Raw genomic sequence first — 14,601 nt, forward strand, 5'->3', positions numbered from 1 at the left:
TAATAAACAGAGAGAGAGATAAGCAGGAGGCACAGCTCATCAAGCAGCCCTCCCATCAATCCCATTCCTTGGACTGGGCATAGCCAAAAGGTGAGAGACACATCCGTCAAGCCGCTCATGTCAGTGAAGCAGATTTGACTTGTCAGGCAGTGTAACCTTGAGGCGCGTTACAGTGGCTCACATGTATCTTTGGTCTCTCACACGATGCAATACATGATGGGTTTGCATATAACACACAGGCACAGCATCATTCACTCAAGTGATCCTTCAGTGTAGCTCAGATCAACTTAGTGTTAAATTATAACCTTGGGGCTTGTGGTTGAATATGTTACAGATTAGCATCCATGTCCATAATCAGAAGCATCTCTAAAGTGTGTATTCATTTTAGTGGCAGAAAATTAAATTAAAACAAAATAAAGAAAAAGATGTGAAGATGTGGATTTGTTGCATTCCTTTTTATTGAGCAAAAACTTGGGTCTGCAAGATAAAATACTCTTATGCACATTAATATACAATAAATTCTATTTAATTCAATAGCGTCTCTGTCTGCTGTGCAGGATGATTCATTCATTATAACTTGACACTTTCTCTCACCCTGACTCTGTTCTGAACGAAACCTTACCCCGCCCACCATGAACTCTGGTGCAGCGACTAAGTAGACAGCATCTCTGTGTGACCTCATTGTGGGTTCAAAGGTCCTCTGACTCAGGGATGAGAACAGGCTCAAGGGAAACAGCTGGGATGGGGACTGGATCGCCCGCCGACACCCACCCCAGAGCAGATCTGTTGAAGGAGGGTCGATCGACTGCTGCATCTTCCTGGAGCTCAGGGTAGTCAGGGAGCGGTTCCACCAGGAGGGGCATGATGGGAGCAGGTCTGGGTGCCTTGCCAAAGCCACCGAACGGAGTTGCCACCCTGGAGGTGACGGAGTGACAGTATCGTCATGCGTTAATGAGAAGGACTTCAGTGACATCTGAAGTGATGCAACTAATTAAAGCCAAGTAAAGACTATGACCAGAGGACATATTCTAACTGATGCCAAGTTAGAGTGAGAAGAACACTTTTGTACAATATGAGATGAGGATAAATTAAAGGCCCCATATGATGTTTATTTTCAGGTTAATACTTGTATTTTGGGTTTTTATTGGAACATGTTAACATGCTTATTCACCCTCAGTCAGAGACTACTTGGTTAGGTTTAGGAAAATATTGTGGTTTGGGTTAAAATAAGTACGTCTGAAGTTTCACTTTCACAGGGAATGGGACATGATTTGGACACAAACCACGGCCAAGTCCTCCCTAAACAGAGTCAGTTTTACAATGACAACGTTTATTTTATTATTCAAAAAAGACCTGAAAGTCTCACTTTTTACAATATGGAGCCTTTAAAGAAAAACTCAATTTTCCAAAATAATTTACCAAAATATATACATTTTCCTCTTATGAATAAAGAGTTGAATTTGAAAGTACACCATTGCTCAGTTCACTACACTCAGGGGTTTTGTGGCTATAGCCTTACATGGTCTGGTATTACCTGTAGTTTATGGTGGCTAATGTTAGCAAACTTTAGCTATTTCTGGTTTTGAATAGTTTTAATTATTCATGAGTCCCCTCTACTTGTGCTACGGTATACCGTGGTCTAATATTAACCATCATCCCCTTATCACCACTAGACATTTTATGAAAGACTTGCTGTCCATCTGTAAAGTTGTACCTGTTGAAACTTTTGAACCCTGGTAGATCTGCCCGGGGCTCCGGCTCAGACATATGGCTGATGAAAGTTTGGGCCAAGGCTGGGTCACTGATGATGGCCTGCTCCCAGGGTGAGTGGTAGGACTTTGGTACAGCTGTACTGTTGAACTTCTCTGGAGGGATGTCTTTCAAAGGACCTCCGTACCCTGGATGGGTTTACAACATAGATAGTGATTGAAAATATATAAAATATACCTTATTTTATTATTATTATTTTTTTAATATCTATTTATTTATAATTTTCAGATATACTCAAATATATGCACACACACACACACACACACACACACACACACACACACACACACACACACACACACACACACACACACACACACACACACACACACACACACACACACACACAATATGTGCAGAGACAGAGAGTGTACAAAATCCATAAGAATAGAACATTTAACCTCAACTGCTATATGCATATTTTGTTATGTAAGTGATGATGTAGAGTGAGCCGGCCTTTACTGCGAAATGAAACCCCGGCAGGGTGATGCAGGACCCCAACGCAACCCATTCATATCAGTTTGAGTGTGCAACATTGCAGTACCTTCCATATTTTTTTCTCTAATCCTTTATTCCTTGTTAGAGTTCACAGCAAATTAATCAGGATGCAGCCTCTCTGTATTCGGTCTGTTTGTGTGTCTGTGTGTGTGTGTGTGTGTGTGTGTGTGCATGCCTCCCTGCATAGTCTGTCTGATGTTGATGGGAGAGGCCTATCCAAAGCACTATCCTTCAAACCAAGCGCTTCACTCAGGGGGGCTTGCAAGCTCAGGCATTACATAACATGGGGCGTCATGTCACGTCTTAACCTCTCACAATGAACAATCCCCCTTCCTGAGTTTATGTTTTGCCCTGAGGAGGAAGCAGGAGAGACCAAACAGACCCGTGGGGAGGTTTACAGATTTGCGAGGGGAATCTATTACAAAACATTGTGCTAAAGATTTTCTGAGGCCATGGAATATTTTTCTTGTGGTTGGTCATTTGGCTGAGTTGATATTTTTGTGGGAATGGACTGTCACACACCCAATGTGCTCCATGTGGAAATGAGAGAGGGATCCCGAAAAGCCCTGGAAGTCTCGAGAGAAAAGACAGCAGGCTGGCTTTTTGTACATAAATGGGTTTTCTATCGTTCTAAAACTTTCAAATATGGCAGCATTTAGAAAAATCGTCCAATAACTAAATACACATTTGATATTTTTCTACGCTTTGTTTTTAGAATTGTGCAAAACAAATCAAATGCACATTTTCAGAAAGTTTTAACAGCTATGCATCCGACAGTAAATCATCATATTATGTCACCACTTTTCACATCTTCAACATATTATCTACTAATATTATTATTATTCTTATGTGCTAAAGTTCACTGAATATCACTAGCCAGTTTTTACAGAGTACAGGGGCATGGAACATGTACCCTTGGGTGGAGGAGTGTGCTATTTTAAGAGTTCTTACCATTTGATACCTAATGCACTCTGGCCTGATTTCTGCTACAGCTGGAGTGACTTCATTGAGACACTGAAGGTTGGGGTTTGGGTCTGAGCTCCAGATATAACACCCCACCCCTCTGCAGACATTCTCATCCCTTAATCAGTGTTGGTTTTGTGGCAACTGTGCAGGATTAAGACACGAGGGAGGATGTGAGTGCAAACCTGATGGTATCAGTGGCACGAGGGGCAAACAGGAAACACTTCCCGTGGGTAAAACTCAACAATTTTTAAAAAGATGGTCAAAGTTGATGATAAACGAACAACGAGGGGTAAAAAAACAAAAAGAGATGGAGGAGTGAGAGGACTATGGGAATGTGGAGGAGTAGATGTGAAACAAAGAAATGGGATGAAGATTGAAAGAAAGAGAAAGAAAGGACGCAGGCAGAGAGAGGGGGAATGGAAACGTGTAATCATATTCTGCCTGAGGCCAGCAGATTCCAGGCAAGAAGAAAATGTTTGCTTACATGATCAAAGCCTGCGTGAGCACAAACAATAAAAGACTGCAGAATCCTTATCAAAACCCGGCACATCCAGTTCTTTGTGGAGAACACGTCCACACAGCCTATCCACTAAGAGCATTCCCATGACTCATGAGTTTAGTATAGTTTTTTTTAACTGAAGAGGAAGTTCAGTATGGCAAAGTTACCACGCATGAAGCCAAAAACCAAGAAAGACAAGTAGAAAGACATGACAGCAATAATCATAGAAAAGTATAGGATAATGATGATGTCATCAATGGAAAGCATGTCCCATACTCTTTCTCCAACAAAATAAGCATGTATATAGTTTTTTTAAAACATAGGAAAACCTGCGGAAAAATAGGCAATAGACACCTTTCCTATTGCCAGTAGAAAAGTATGCCTTTCTGTTTTTTTTCTGTGGTTTCATGTTTGACATCACAAACGTGTCAGAAAACAGGGTTAATGGATAGTAGAAAGCAGCATGGAGGCCGGTGACAATGTCTGACTCTGATCAGATGGAGCGCGTTGTAGACGACTTTTAAAAAAAATATTTTTAACGAGAGGGGTTACTGAGCACACTTCGTTGCTGAGCGTGCCGCTTTTGTCCTAGTCTAGGTGCCCTGCGTTTTCGCGAGAACTTCTCAAGTTCCTAAACTTCCCCTCCGCAAAAAGTGCCTGATGTAATTAACCTTTACAGCAAAATAACTGTTAGGATGAAGGATGGGTGATTCAGCGGTTGCCTAACAAGAAGGGGGAAAAAAAACACTCTGGCAACGCTCTGTCTGATCAGGGACTTACAACTTATTTGCATGAATTTGCACAGAGACAGACTAAAGTTACTGATGGCATCATAAGGGGCAAAAGTAGAGTGTCCACCCTATGTCATGTTTCCATCCCCGCCGATCAGAGCCAGAGACGATAAATATCTGTAACTACTGCAGAGTCGTTTGTCACAGGAACGAGTGATATGAACTTTTCCCACTCAAGACAAACACCAGATGTCCGTGGGTGTTTTTTTATTTTTATTATCCAGTGGGAAAGGGACTAAGTAAGGTCACTGAGTACATCAGAGGTCAAAGGGTTTGTCAAGCCAAACTTATCTACAGTATATCAGTGTTGCAATGGTTTTGGGTCCTTGAAATGTATTATTAATAACTTCAGGTGATATAATTACCTACCCGGGGCGATGTTGTCTGGATTTGGCACCTTGCTTGTATCTGGTGTGTCAGATGGCACAGTAGGCGACTGGTCAACATCCACGTTGTTCTCGCTGGTTTGGCTGTTAGTGGCAGTCCCATTCTCAGTTTGAAGAACAATTGAGTTCTAAAAGAAAGAGCCAAGACATGAGTTGAGCTTAAAAGAAAAATTAAACACAAAAAGCAACCTTCTTGTTTTTTACAATATGGGACCTTAAGATTTCCATTTGCATGAGCATTTACTGATTTATTTTGGAAAATCCTGCAATACGGTTCAAAGCTAGAGAACTCATTTGATTTGTTTTTTGACAGATGGCAAAAATAATCTTCTAAATCTTAAACTTCCGAGCTATATTTAGATGTATTGAATTCAAATGAAAAATGTCACTTGTGTGCTCTGTATATCAGTGAAATGGTACGTCACTGAAACCAAAGCAGTTAAGAAAACCTTTATTTTATCCAGCAACACCAAGAGCCAGAGAAACTATCTTTATATCCACTTTTCCTCAACATTACAAACATTGTTTTGTGGGTGTGTGAAAAATGTACTGCAGCCCAAGCATCCAGCTTTCATCCCTCTGAGAGATATTTATGATGATTTACTCCAGGACTTCCTCAGGAAATGTTGACAACTTGAAACAAAATCCCTCTGTTGCCCTTAGCAATCAACAAACCAGTGATATGCGAGTTCTTCTCACTTGCCGAAAAAACCCTGGAGTATGATATAATTCTTTTATCTAAGAACTACACTTACGCCAATGAGAATTACACAAGGCCACCACAACTAAATGACAGAGGGTATAACTAGTGCTGTTAATTTATGAGATATAACAAAAAGAAACTTGGTTAGTTTATCGTAATTAAACTTTACTGAGAGCTTTGGTACATAAATGTCTTTATGTGTGACCAGGTCGGACTAAGGTAAGTACTGCAGGGTAAAGAAAGCGCTGACTTGGCACACTGCCCATCCATACACAAAAGGACATTAATAAAGCCACTTATGATCGGCTGAAAGACTTTCATAACTGCCATTCTGTGCTGCTCCACGTCTGTAGCACAAGTCAAACAAACACTTCAAGAGCTTAATCATTCCCACATATACTTTGTCAGGATGTATGGTATTGTGCGAATGTTTTTCAAGTGATGGAGGGAAAAGATGTGAGGAAGATGGATGACTGTACTTGAAGAAAACATGCTCTGGCAGTGTGATAGTGGTACAATAACCACTTTATCAAAGTGTGTTTTAATAGTGTTTACAGGTCTTCTGAGTCTCTGCACTGTTAATGCATAGAAATCTCTATCTATATATAGTATAGTTGTGACATCACAACTATACTATGGTGAGTGGTATTGATCTTCTCATCTAATTCTTGGCGAGAAACGAATTTTGTGTATATCCCAAAATGTCTAAATACTACAAACAATTTAGACAGGACTGATTTATGAAGTCATGTGATGATTTTCTTCCCCTCCATGTGTGTTTTTGTGTTTTCAGTCACATGTGATTATTGCACCGCAGGTTCGGCTTACATTGAGCTGCTTGTTGTTTTCATTCTGGATGCTCTCAAAAGTGTATTTTTCTGAACGTCGCTGGCGCATCTTGAAGAGACGGGAGCCCCGGTTTGAGGCAAAAGACAGCTCCTCCAGCATGATGTCTTTAGGTACGCTCACTTTCTTCCCAAGATCCATCTCTATATCTGATACAAGGAGATAAACAAAAGACTTAAGAGCTTGTGCATGTAATATATACTTGTAAATTGACTTGACTTCTGACAAGAACCCACCGATCAACCATCACTGAACACAAATTATATTCACACAGAAAAAAGCCCTCTGCATGAACTGCTGACTCGGTACTCCTGCCAATATGACGAATGAGCAATTATCTTCCCTTTGCAATCCACTCATGTCTGTAGCTTGTTTTGTGGTTAGTGCCATGTGCTAGCTACTGCATGTTGATCATGGAGATGTCACAGGCCTATATCCAAGTGTGAGGGGCATAATTTGCCAGAATATCTTTCAGCTGTCAGTAGCCTTCAGACCCAGTCACACAGTTGTCCTCGCCCAAAAATAGCGGGCTCAAAGGACAACGACAAAGGGATTAGTTACTTTGGCCCATAAAAGTATTCATTTGCTTATTTATAGTCAGGGTCATAGAAGGGAGGGTTGGCAACTTCTGTGCTGGCAAATGGTGGGCTCATACCTTCTATAAAGTGAATGTGGCAGTGGGGTTGGGTGATTACAGTAAATATGTCTGAAATAATGAAACGTGTACTGTAAGTTATGGTGTTAAATCCATGTCTGAAATGTGTGATAAAAAGAGAATGTGGAAGGAGCAGCATGTGAGGAGAAGGACAGAGAGTAACATGGAAACCGAAGTAGGATGTAACAAGAGAAAGACAGAGAAATTGAGAGGTCAGGGGGATTAAGAAATAAGGAAGTGAAGAGGAAATGATCCAGCTACCTTCCTGGGCTTGAACCTCCCTGCAGATTGCTGCCGCCTGCATTTTCCTCTCGCTTGTTGTCATGGTGGAGAATTGTGACATGGCTGACCCTGGAGAGTCAGGGGTGAGGCCAGAAGTCACAGGAGACAAAGCACATCAGTACAACCTGTTCAAACCTACAACGAGACACAAAAGCAAGACAACACGACTGCATGTTGGCCATCGATTGGCCAACATCGAGCAACCACACCACGCACAAAGACTCGCCAAAGCAGATAGAATTTATTGGGGCAGTGAAAAGGGCAAAGTGAGCACATCCCTTTAAATAACCTTGGGCTGTTAAACACCAAGCACATGCTCTTCAGACATGCCAACCAGCTGTGTCAGGGGTCTGGGAATCAATATGTTTGAAATTACCCAAGTGGGCTGAAAGGACACAGATAGAAAACATGGTGCTGTCACAGCAAACACAAGACAGGATGTAATAGCACAGTGGCTAGTTTACACAGAGGTGTCAGTGAACACAACACAAATGTTTCATTCCAATCCAAAATTCTTTTCACAAAGTTTCTTGAAGGAACAAAGGAGCTTTTCATCGTTGAAGTTGGTTAATATGCAAATCACTTCATTATTTGGAAATAGATTTTGGCTCAGTGAATAAAACTTGGCTTCAATAAATTCAGCTTCAGACTTGTATTAGTTTTAGACATTAAAAAATGTTTTGGGATTGAAGCATACTTGCTGCCGTTAAATCAGAATATCCCTCACATAAAAATACCAAGCAATAAAACATTATGAGATGCATTTATTAAAATAAAATATATATAACAAATCATTTAAGAAAATGAAACACTTATGCAAGGCAAGCTGTTTGATTAACAGGAAGACGAAGAGGGAGCAGCACTAGGTGGTAGTGAGAATCGTGCTTGATTCAAAGTGGAAGTGTCACGTTAGAACACACCTGTGGAGAGGCCTGAGTGATGGCTTACCTGTCCTGAAGGACCCTCAGGGTGGAGTCTCAAGTTGTGCCTGTCTCCTTAGGGTTGGAAGTCAGAAAGGTGAGAGGCGAGAGGGTCAGACTGGGTAGTGCAACCCGTGTGGGTGCTCACGCTCCCCGGCACTGGGGCTTGTCGTGGGGAGGGTGGGCAGAGGGGGCTGCAGCCGACTCTGCTAACTGAATGAGTGGGTGGGTGGGTGTCAGTTTGACTGTTGTCATTGGTATTTAGTTCACAAGTGGAGAGGTGACTAAATTTAGAGCGCTGTCACTACTGCTTGATTTGCCTTCCATCCAGCCATCTATCTTCCTGCCAGTGTTGTTACAGTAACAGGAGGATCTATATCACTGATACCACTGATTTTGATACACCAAAATAGGCTTACTTTTACCCCAGGGGTACTTCTACAGTTAAATAAATAGATCAGAAAAAAATGAGCACCCCAGCAGAGATGTTGAAACTGTTACTGTAGCTGAAATTATGGGTAATTGGTTGAAAAAGATAATTTAAAATACAGTTGAAACCGATTTCTGAATGTAATGGATAAAGGATGGCTAAAAGTATGGAAGCTAAGAATGGACGTACATGCGTATGGACGTAAACTTTTTTCGAGATAACGCAACCCGTCCTCATGGATAGTGTTGATGATGGGGTATTTGAGTTAATCTACTTTGGGGGTACATTGGGAACCCCTGGTCTATATGATTCCTGCTTGCCCCCCTACAGAACAACTCTTGTATAGTCACTGTGACTGTGTGTGAAAATAAAGGTTAACATAGCTTTAAGGTTTGACTACCTCACCTATAAAAGCAAGAGCAAAAATCTGTTGCAATCTTGCAACTATGCAATTATACATGAATTGAAAAACACCTAAGGGTTGAAAACACTCTTGGAAACCACTGACAAAGATTTAACATCAAAAACAACATTGTTTCAGCTGCAGTTGTCTTCATCAGCACTCCAGGATTGTAATGCACAGCTAACAATAAATATATTCAGGGACATAAAGCGTGGGACCATGGGCCCCAGGCCAATCACATTCTATTTGTTTTAAATGCCATCATGTGATATAAGGACCCAGGCCTAACAGGGTGCACTCACTATGTTTTAATTGACCTTGGTAAATTTAATTTAATTCTTAATTTGATAAAAGAGACAAATAAAAGAAGGCAGGTTGAGTTCGCAGCACCCTGCAAGGCAGCAAAGCATAAGGTTGGATGTTAAAAGGAGCAAGTTAATTGGCTTACTGCAATGCTTGCATAAAGAACACTATACCAGGAGACACACAGATACAATTTAATATTTTAAAGGTCCCATATTATGCTAGGTTCATACTTGTATTTTGGGTTGCTACTAGAACATGTTTGAATACTTTAATGTTTAAAAAATGCATTTTTTTCACAACCTCTGTCTAAATATACTCGTATTGACGCTGAAACGCTCCGTTTTAGCACCTGTCTCTTAAAGACCTCCTACCCAAACAAAGTCCATTCTACTTTGATTTGTCAGCGTTTCTTGGTCTTCCGCATCCACGCTCTCGGCATCTCTACACTTTATTGCAGCCGGGGAATGACTGTAATGGCACCGTAGCAGCACTTGTTACCTATATATATATTATAGTTATAGCATATAGACATCACAACCGTACAGAAGTCCTGAAGGCTTGTTTAAAGACACGGTTTCTTTATACGAGCTGTGTGCATTTCTCATTTAATACTTTCACATCATTTATTTAGCACCTCGAACTTCTTGTATTAAAAAAAAAGAATTAATGATAATCACAAGTTACAATACTGGCCCTTTAAAGTTATATATGTGTATATCAGTATTATACTGTAGGTGTAGCACTTTACAGTTGTTCACACTTGCATTTCAATCCCACACAGAATTTTCAAAATCAAAATTGGTAGGGAAATAATTTATGTTTATCATCCCCCTCTGTGTCCTTATCACTCATTCTCTAATGATTCAGCTACAATAGCTACCCACTGTTATTATGTAACTGGTGGTCACCATGGGAACAAGTCCCCATCAACCCCTCCCAGCCCCCCTCTGCTGGATATGGAGCGAGTGACTATTCAAGACAACACATCATACAAAAAGCTTCATGGGATGGTACAGCAAGCAACAAATGGCTTGGAGTCAAGTATTTCATGTTTGGAATAGAGAGCAAAGAGCACAAACACACAGTGCAATTTGTGAAATAGTGCTATTTGGATGAATTTATTTTGGAAAAATGCTTTATGCGGACCCATATCCGAAATTATTTGGAACAGAAATTGATTGCTGGTATTGAATTATGACCATAATAAGTGTTATTTGAATGGAATCAATACAGTGTAAATGTCAGATAGAATACAAGATGGCAGGGTGCTTAGTGAGTTAGTTGAGACACAACACAATGATGTGTGATAAATCTTGATGTTTATTAAATTGCTTTGTGAGAATCACATTAGAACATATGTACACTCTGTGGAAAGCACAGCCTAGCTTTAATCTTTGGAGTCTATAGCAAAAGCCCAAACCAAACCTATTAAATGTAAGCAATTCTCCCAGTGCCCTTAAACCTTTAATCACAAACGAAAACAATATTTTATGGTAGTAATAATTACGACTGATCAACATTCCTCAATTCAAATTACAGTTCCTGCTACAACTGGAATGCACCAATTCATCCTGGGTGCCCAAAGGATAAAGTATGGTGGAAAACCTCATTTTCAGCTTCTCATCTTCCCCAGTTAGTAGCCAAATGCTAATGCACTAATTAAAATGCACCGGGTAAATAAGTGAATTAATCTAATTTATTAGAGCTTACACAACATGCTGAGTTATAGCACTAACCTTTCCCCAAGTCTTAAGGATCACTAATTGGAATCGGACACTGAAATGATTTGCTGACCTGGAAACACCACAAATGTACTCATTCTCATATTTCATGGATTGAAAATCAAACGAAACCAGCCTCAACAAAAAAAAAAGTGCACAATCACTGCATGCTAAATACCTCCACAACAGAAAATTAGACCAGGATGAAGGGCAAATCCACAAGCTCAAAACAATTCAAAAGACCATCTTTGCTTGCAGGGGTCAGTTTCTTTCTCCCTCTTAGCATCCTCACATATCTCTTTTCTCAAGACACCATAATGACCTATTTCCTTTCATTTGAAAGCTAAACTGAACAGTTTTCTTCAGGTATACTGTTACTTCACAATCAATCAAATCCGTCCACTTATTTTTTACTAAACAGGTACATTCACATATTAAATCCATTCTAAACATCATACTCAGTTCCTCATCTGATGCACTATAGGCACACTTCAGTGTATTTACCAAAATACAAAGTTGCCAGTTAAGTGCTACTAAAATCATTCATTAAGTCTTAATATAATGTTAGAGTAACCATCTCCTTTCAAATTTGATTATGGCATGAAAATATTTCAACTAAAACCATTATACTAGAAATTTTACAGCAAATAAGCAGAAATAATTAAAAGAAAAAGATAAGAAATTGAGCAGTTTTTCCAAATGTCCCCTTCACTTAGCTCACTCTTCTCACTAACCAAATTACTATTTGTTAAGATATTAATTATTAAAACACACTTGAATGTTTCAGTGAAACTTGGAATTTTTCTAAAGGCCACACAGGTTGATTTGTATCCTACCGCCTCCAACTCCAAGTGTTGCTGGTGTACACAGACTTGTAAGTTTGTTTTCCCAAGGGCCTCTTAAACTCAGAGGTGGACACTGGGGGGCCCATGTCTGCCTGTGTGACTGACCTCTGAGGCTGCCACTGTCTGGGCAGGGACCTGTAATCAGCATGACCAGCAGTGGCGGAGACAGTGCTCCTTGTTAGGGAACCAAATGATGGCAGCGGAGCTCGACTCTGGCTCCGGCTTTGGCTCCAACTCTGGCTCCCTGTTTTCTGCGGGGCTTCGTAAGACACCCTGGCCTTCCACTCTGCTGGCGGCTCAGGCAGCATTTTGCGCTGGGCTGCCAAACGGACATTTGTGGCGAGGCTTTGCTGCAGGTCCTGGAAAGCAAAGGCTTCATCCACCAGGCCCAACGGATGGCGGGAGGCAGCCTCCCAGGGCATAAGGGGTTTGCGGCCCTTCTCTAGCCAGGATGTCTGCCTTCCTTGGGGAGTTGTGGAGACCAGAGCCAGAGGCCTCGGGGAAGAAGTTGTCGAAGCTGACTTCTGGCCCATGAATGGTACTCTGGCTGGTGGAGAAAGAGAGAAACTCCTGCCAAATGCCTGTAAAGAAAGATCCAGACACGTTTATTTTAGTAAGGGTTCATTTTCGTTTGGCTGCCTTGTTTTGCTGGCCAAATTAAATCAGCCTGGAAAATGTTGGAGACTAGACTCAGCCCTTTGTCAACACATTTCTTTTAAGTGCTGTATTACTCTAATGTTGCATTTCATGTTTAAATTTGCTCTCATTTTTTTCTTATGTATAAAAATGTAAAACCATGTTAAGATCTGAAATTAAATAAACAGTTTACAGCGCGAGTAAAGTTATTATTTTAAACTTATTGCTGTCTTAATCTTCCATGCCACAGTAAGCCTGCTCAACCCAGTGCTTTAGCAATTATCCAAACACAGTGGACTGCCCTCTTGTTCCTCAGAACAACTGGCTTATGAGAGTGCATGGGCTTCCAAAAATAAGCCAGATTCAACTTGTTTTCATTGGATCTGCTTTCCTGTACAGCAACACTTTAAATGTATGACAATGAGATGGTGAAACTGGAAAATGCTTAGGACTAAAATTTAGGAGGCCTCGACAGTCAGGGGTTGACAGCCATAGTCTGGTGAAAAGGCAGTGCTGCCATCATCTGGTGAAAGATGTGTAAGATCAGCAGATAGCAAAAGATGGCAAAAATGAATGAAAGAACAGAATAAACGAGAGTGCCGTCATAAAAAAGAGAAAGAAAAAAGAGCAATGTAGCTGAATGAGTCAAGGGGGGATAAATTCTCTGCTGACTCAGGTATCAGGTAGGCCTTAAGGGCCTGTGGTTGTGTTCCTGGATTAGAGCAGACCCAAGAGGGAATAAGTAGATTTGTAGAAGATTTACGGATATATCTTTATTCTGCTGATGGAATTTGACAAACAACCATATATGGGCCTCACGTTGTCTATATCTATCAGCATGCTGCCATACTGCAGATATTATCTGAGAAATGGAGCTCAGTCGGTCTTATAGTAAGAGTAGGTGTCCATGATGGCGTACATTCAGATAATTTAGTTTAGAGGCAGATGTTCAAGATAGTCGGTTTATGTTTATTCATGACCAAGTACATTTGAGAGAAGGAAGTATGTAGAAAATTTTTCCTGCCTTATTCTAAATAAAATAAAGATAACAGGTACTAGATACCAAGGTTTAGTAGTAGATCCTGTATAGTAACTGGAGCCAGACCGACATATCGGTGGGCAAATATATCAGCCTGTTACAGAGATATCTACTGTATATCTATCGGTATTGACATATGTATTTTCCAACATGCATTGATATAAAAAGCATTTTATAGAACATACAATGGAGAAAAAAATGCTTGGGAAATTTAGAAATGGTGTCATATAGCAAATGTTGTTTTTTTGTCTATTACAGAAATAAATCAATGTCTGACCCATTTCGATGTAAATCTGTCCTCAGGGTGCACTGAGGAACAAGTATGGCTGATATGAAGACCAGAAAAGCCGGGGGTAAACACCAGACATTTGAGTAGGAAAGAAATTCCTCCAGATATAGGCTATATCTTACAGCTGCAGAAAGGACACAATTAGATATTTAAACTTCCACTTAACAAATAACTGCCCTTTCTGAAAATGCATGACACAACATGGATATCTATTTCAGCAGGGGCCCACTCACTTCACTTCCAGATATCCAATGAGGTCGCCTATTTTCAATTATTAGTCACCAGTCTAATAATATACCTCATGTATGCATCATCAGTGTGTCATTGTGCAGGAATGTGCTTTTCAAGCATTCCCCTCAACTGCTATAAAAGTAGGTGGATAATGAGTTGTGTCTGACTGATGTTGAGAAGCTCTTTATAGAGAATAAACTGTATTTTGTTTTACTTCTGAAAACCAATTTTTAACAACTGCCTTTGCAAAAAGATAGCGAAGAGTTAATGTGAGAGTACCAGTAGAAACGGATTGATTCACAGCTAAATTATTTGTTTGATCAAATACAAAATAACTAAATATTTAAAGTAGAGGTAAAGTGAAGGTAGAAAAGTAGTGAAATCC

At 40.3% G+C, this 14,601-nt stretch overlaps 1 protein-coding gene across 1 annotated transcript; it reads right to left on the reverse strand.

The window, feature by feature from the left end:
* Nucleotides 1-413: 413 nt before the first annotated feature.
* On the reverse strand, nucleotides 414-8,518 carry myoz2a (myozenin 2a). Its single transcript, XM_083936646.1, has 6 exons — nucleotides 8,345-8,518; nucleotides 7,376-7,465; nucleotides 6,442-6,608; nucleotides 4,894-5,038; nucleotides 1,715-1,898; nucleotides 414-915 (listed from the first exon to the last, which is right to left on the reverse strand). Exons 2-6 carry the CDS (start codon nucleotides 7,455-7,457, stop codon nucleotides 690-692), a joined length of 804 nt encoding a protein of 267 aa, XP_083792772.1. The 5' UTR covers nucleotides 7,458-7,465; nucleotides 8,345-8,518; the 3' UTR covers nucleotides 414-689.
* Between the last annotated feature and the right edge of the window lie 6,083 nt (nucleotides 8,519-14,601).

This window comes from Echiichthys vipera (assembly GCF_963691815.1).
Source record: "Echiichthys vipera genome assembly, chromosome: 22".
Lineage (NCBI taxonomy): Eukaryota > Metazoa > Chordata > Actinopteri > Perciformes > Trachinidae > Echiichthys > Echiichthys vipera.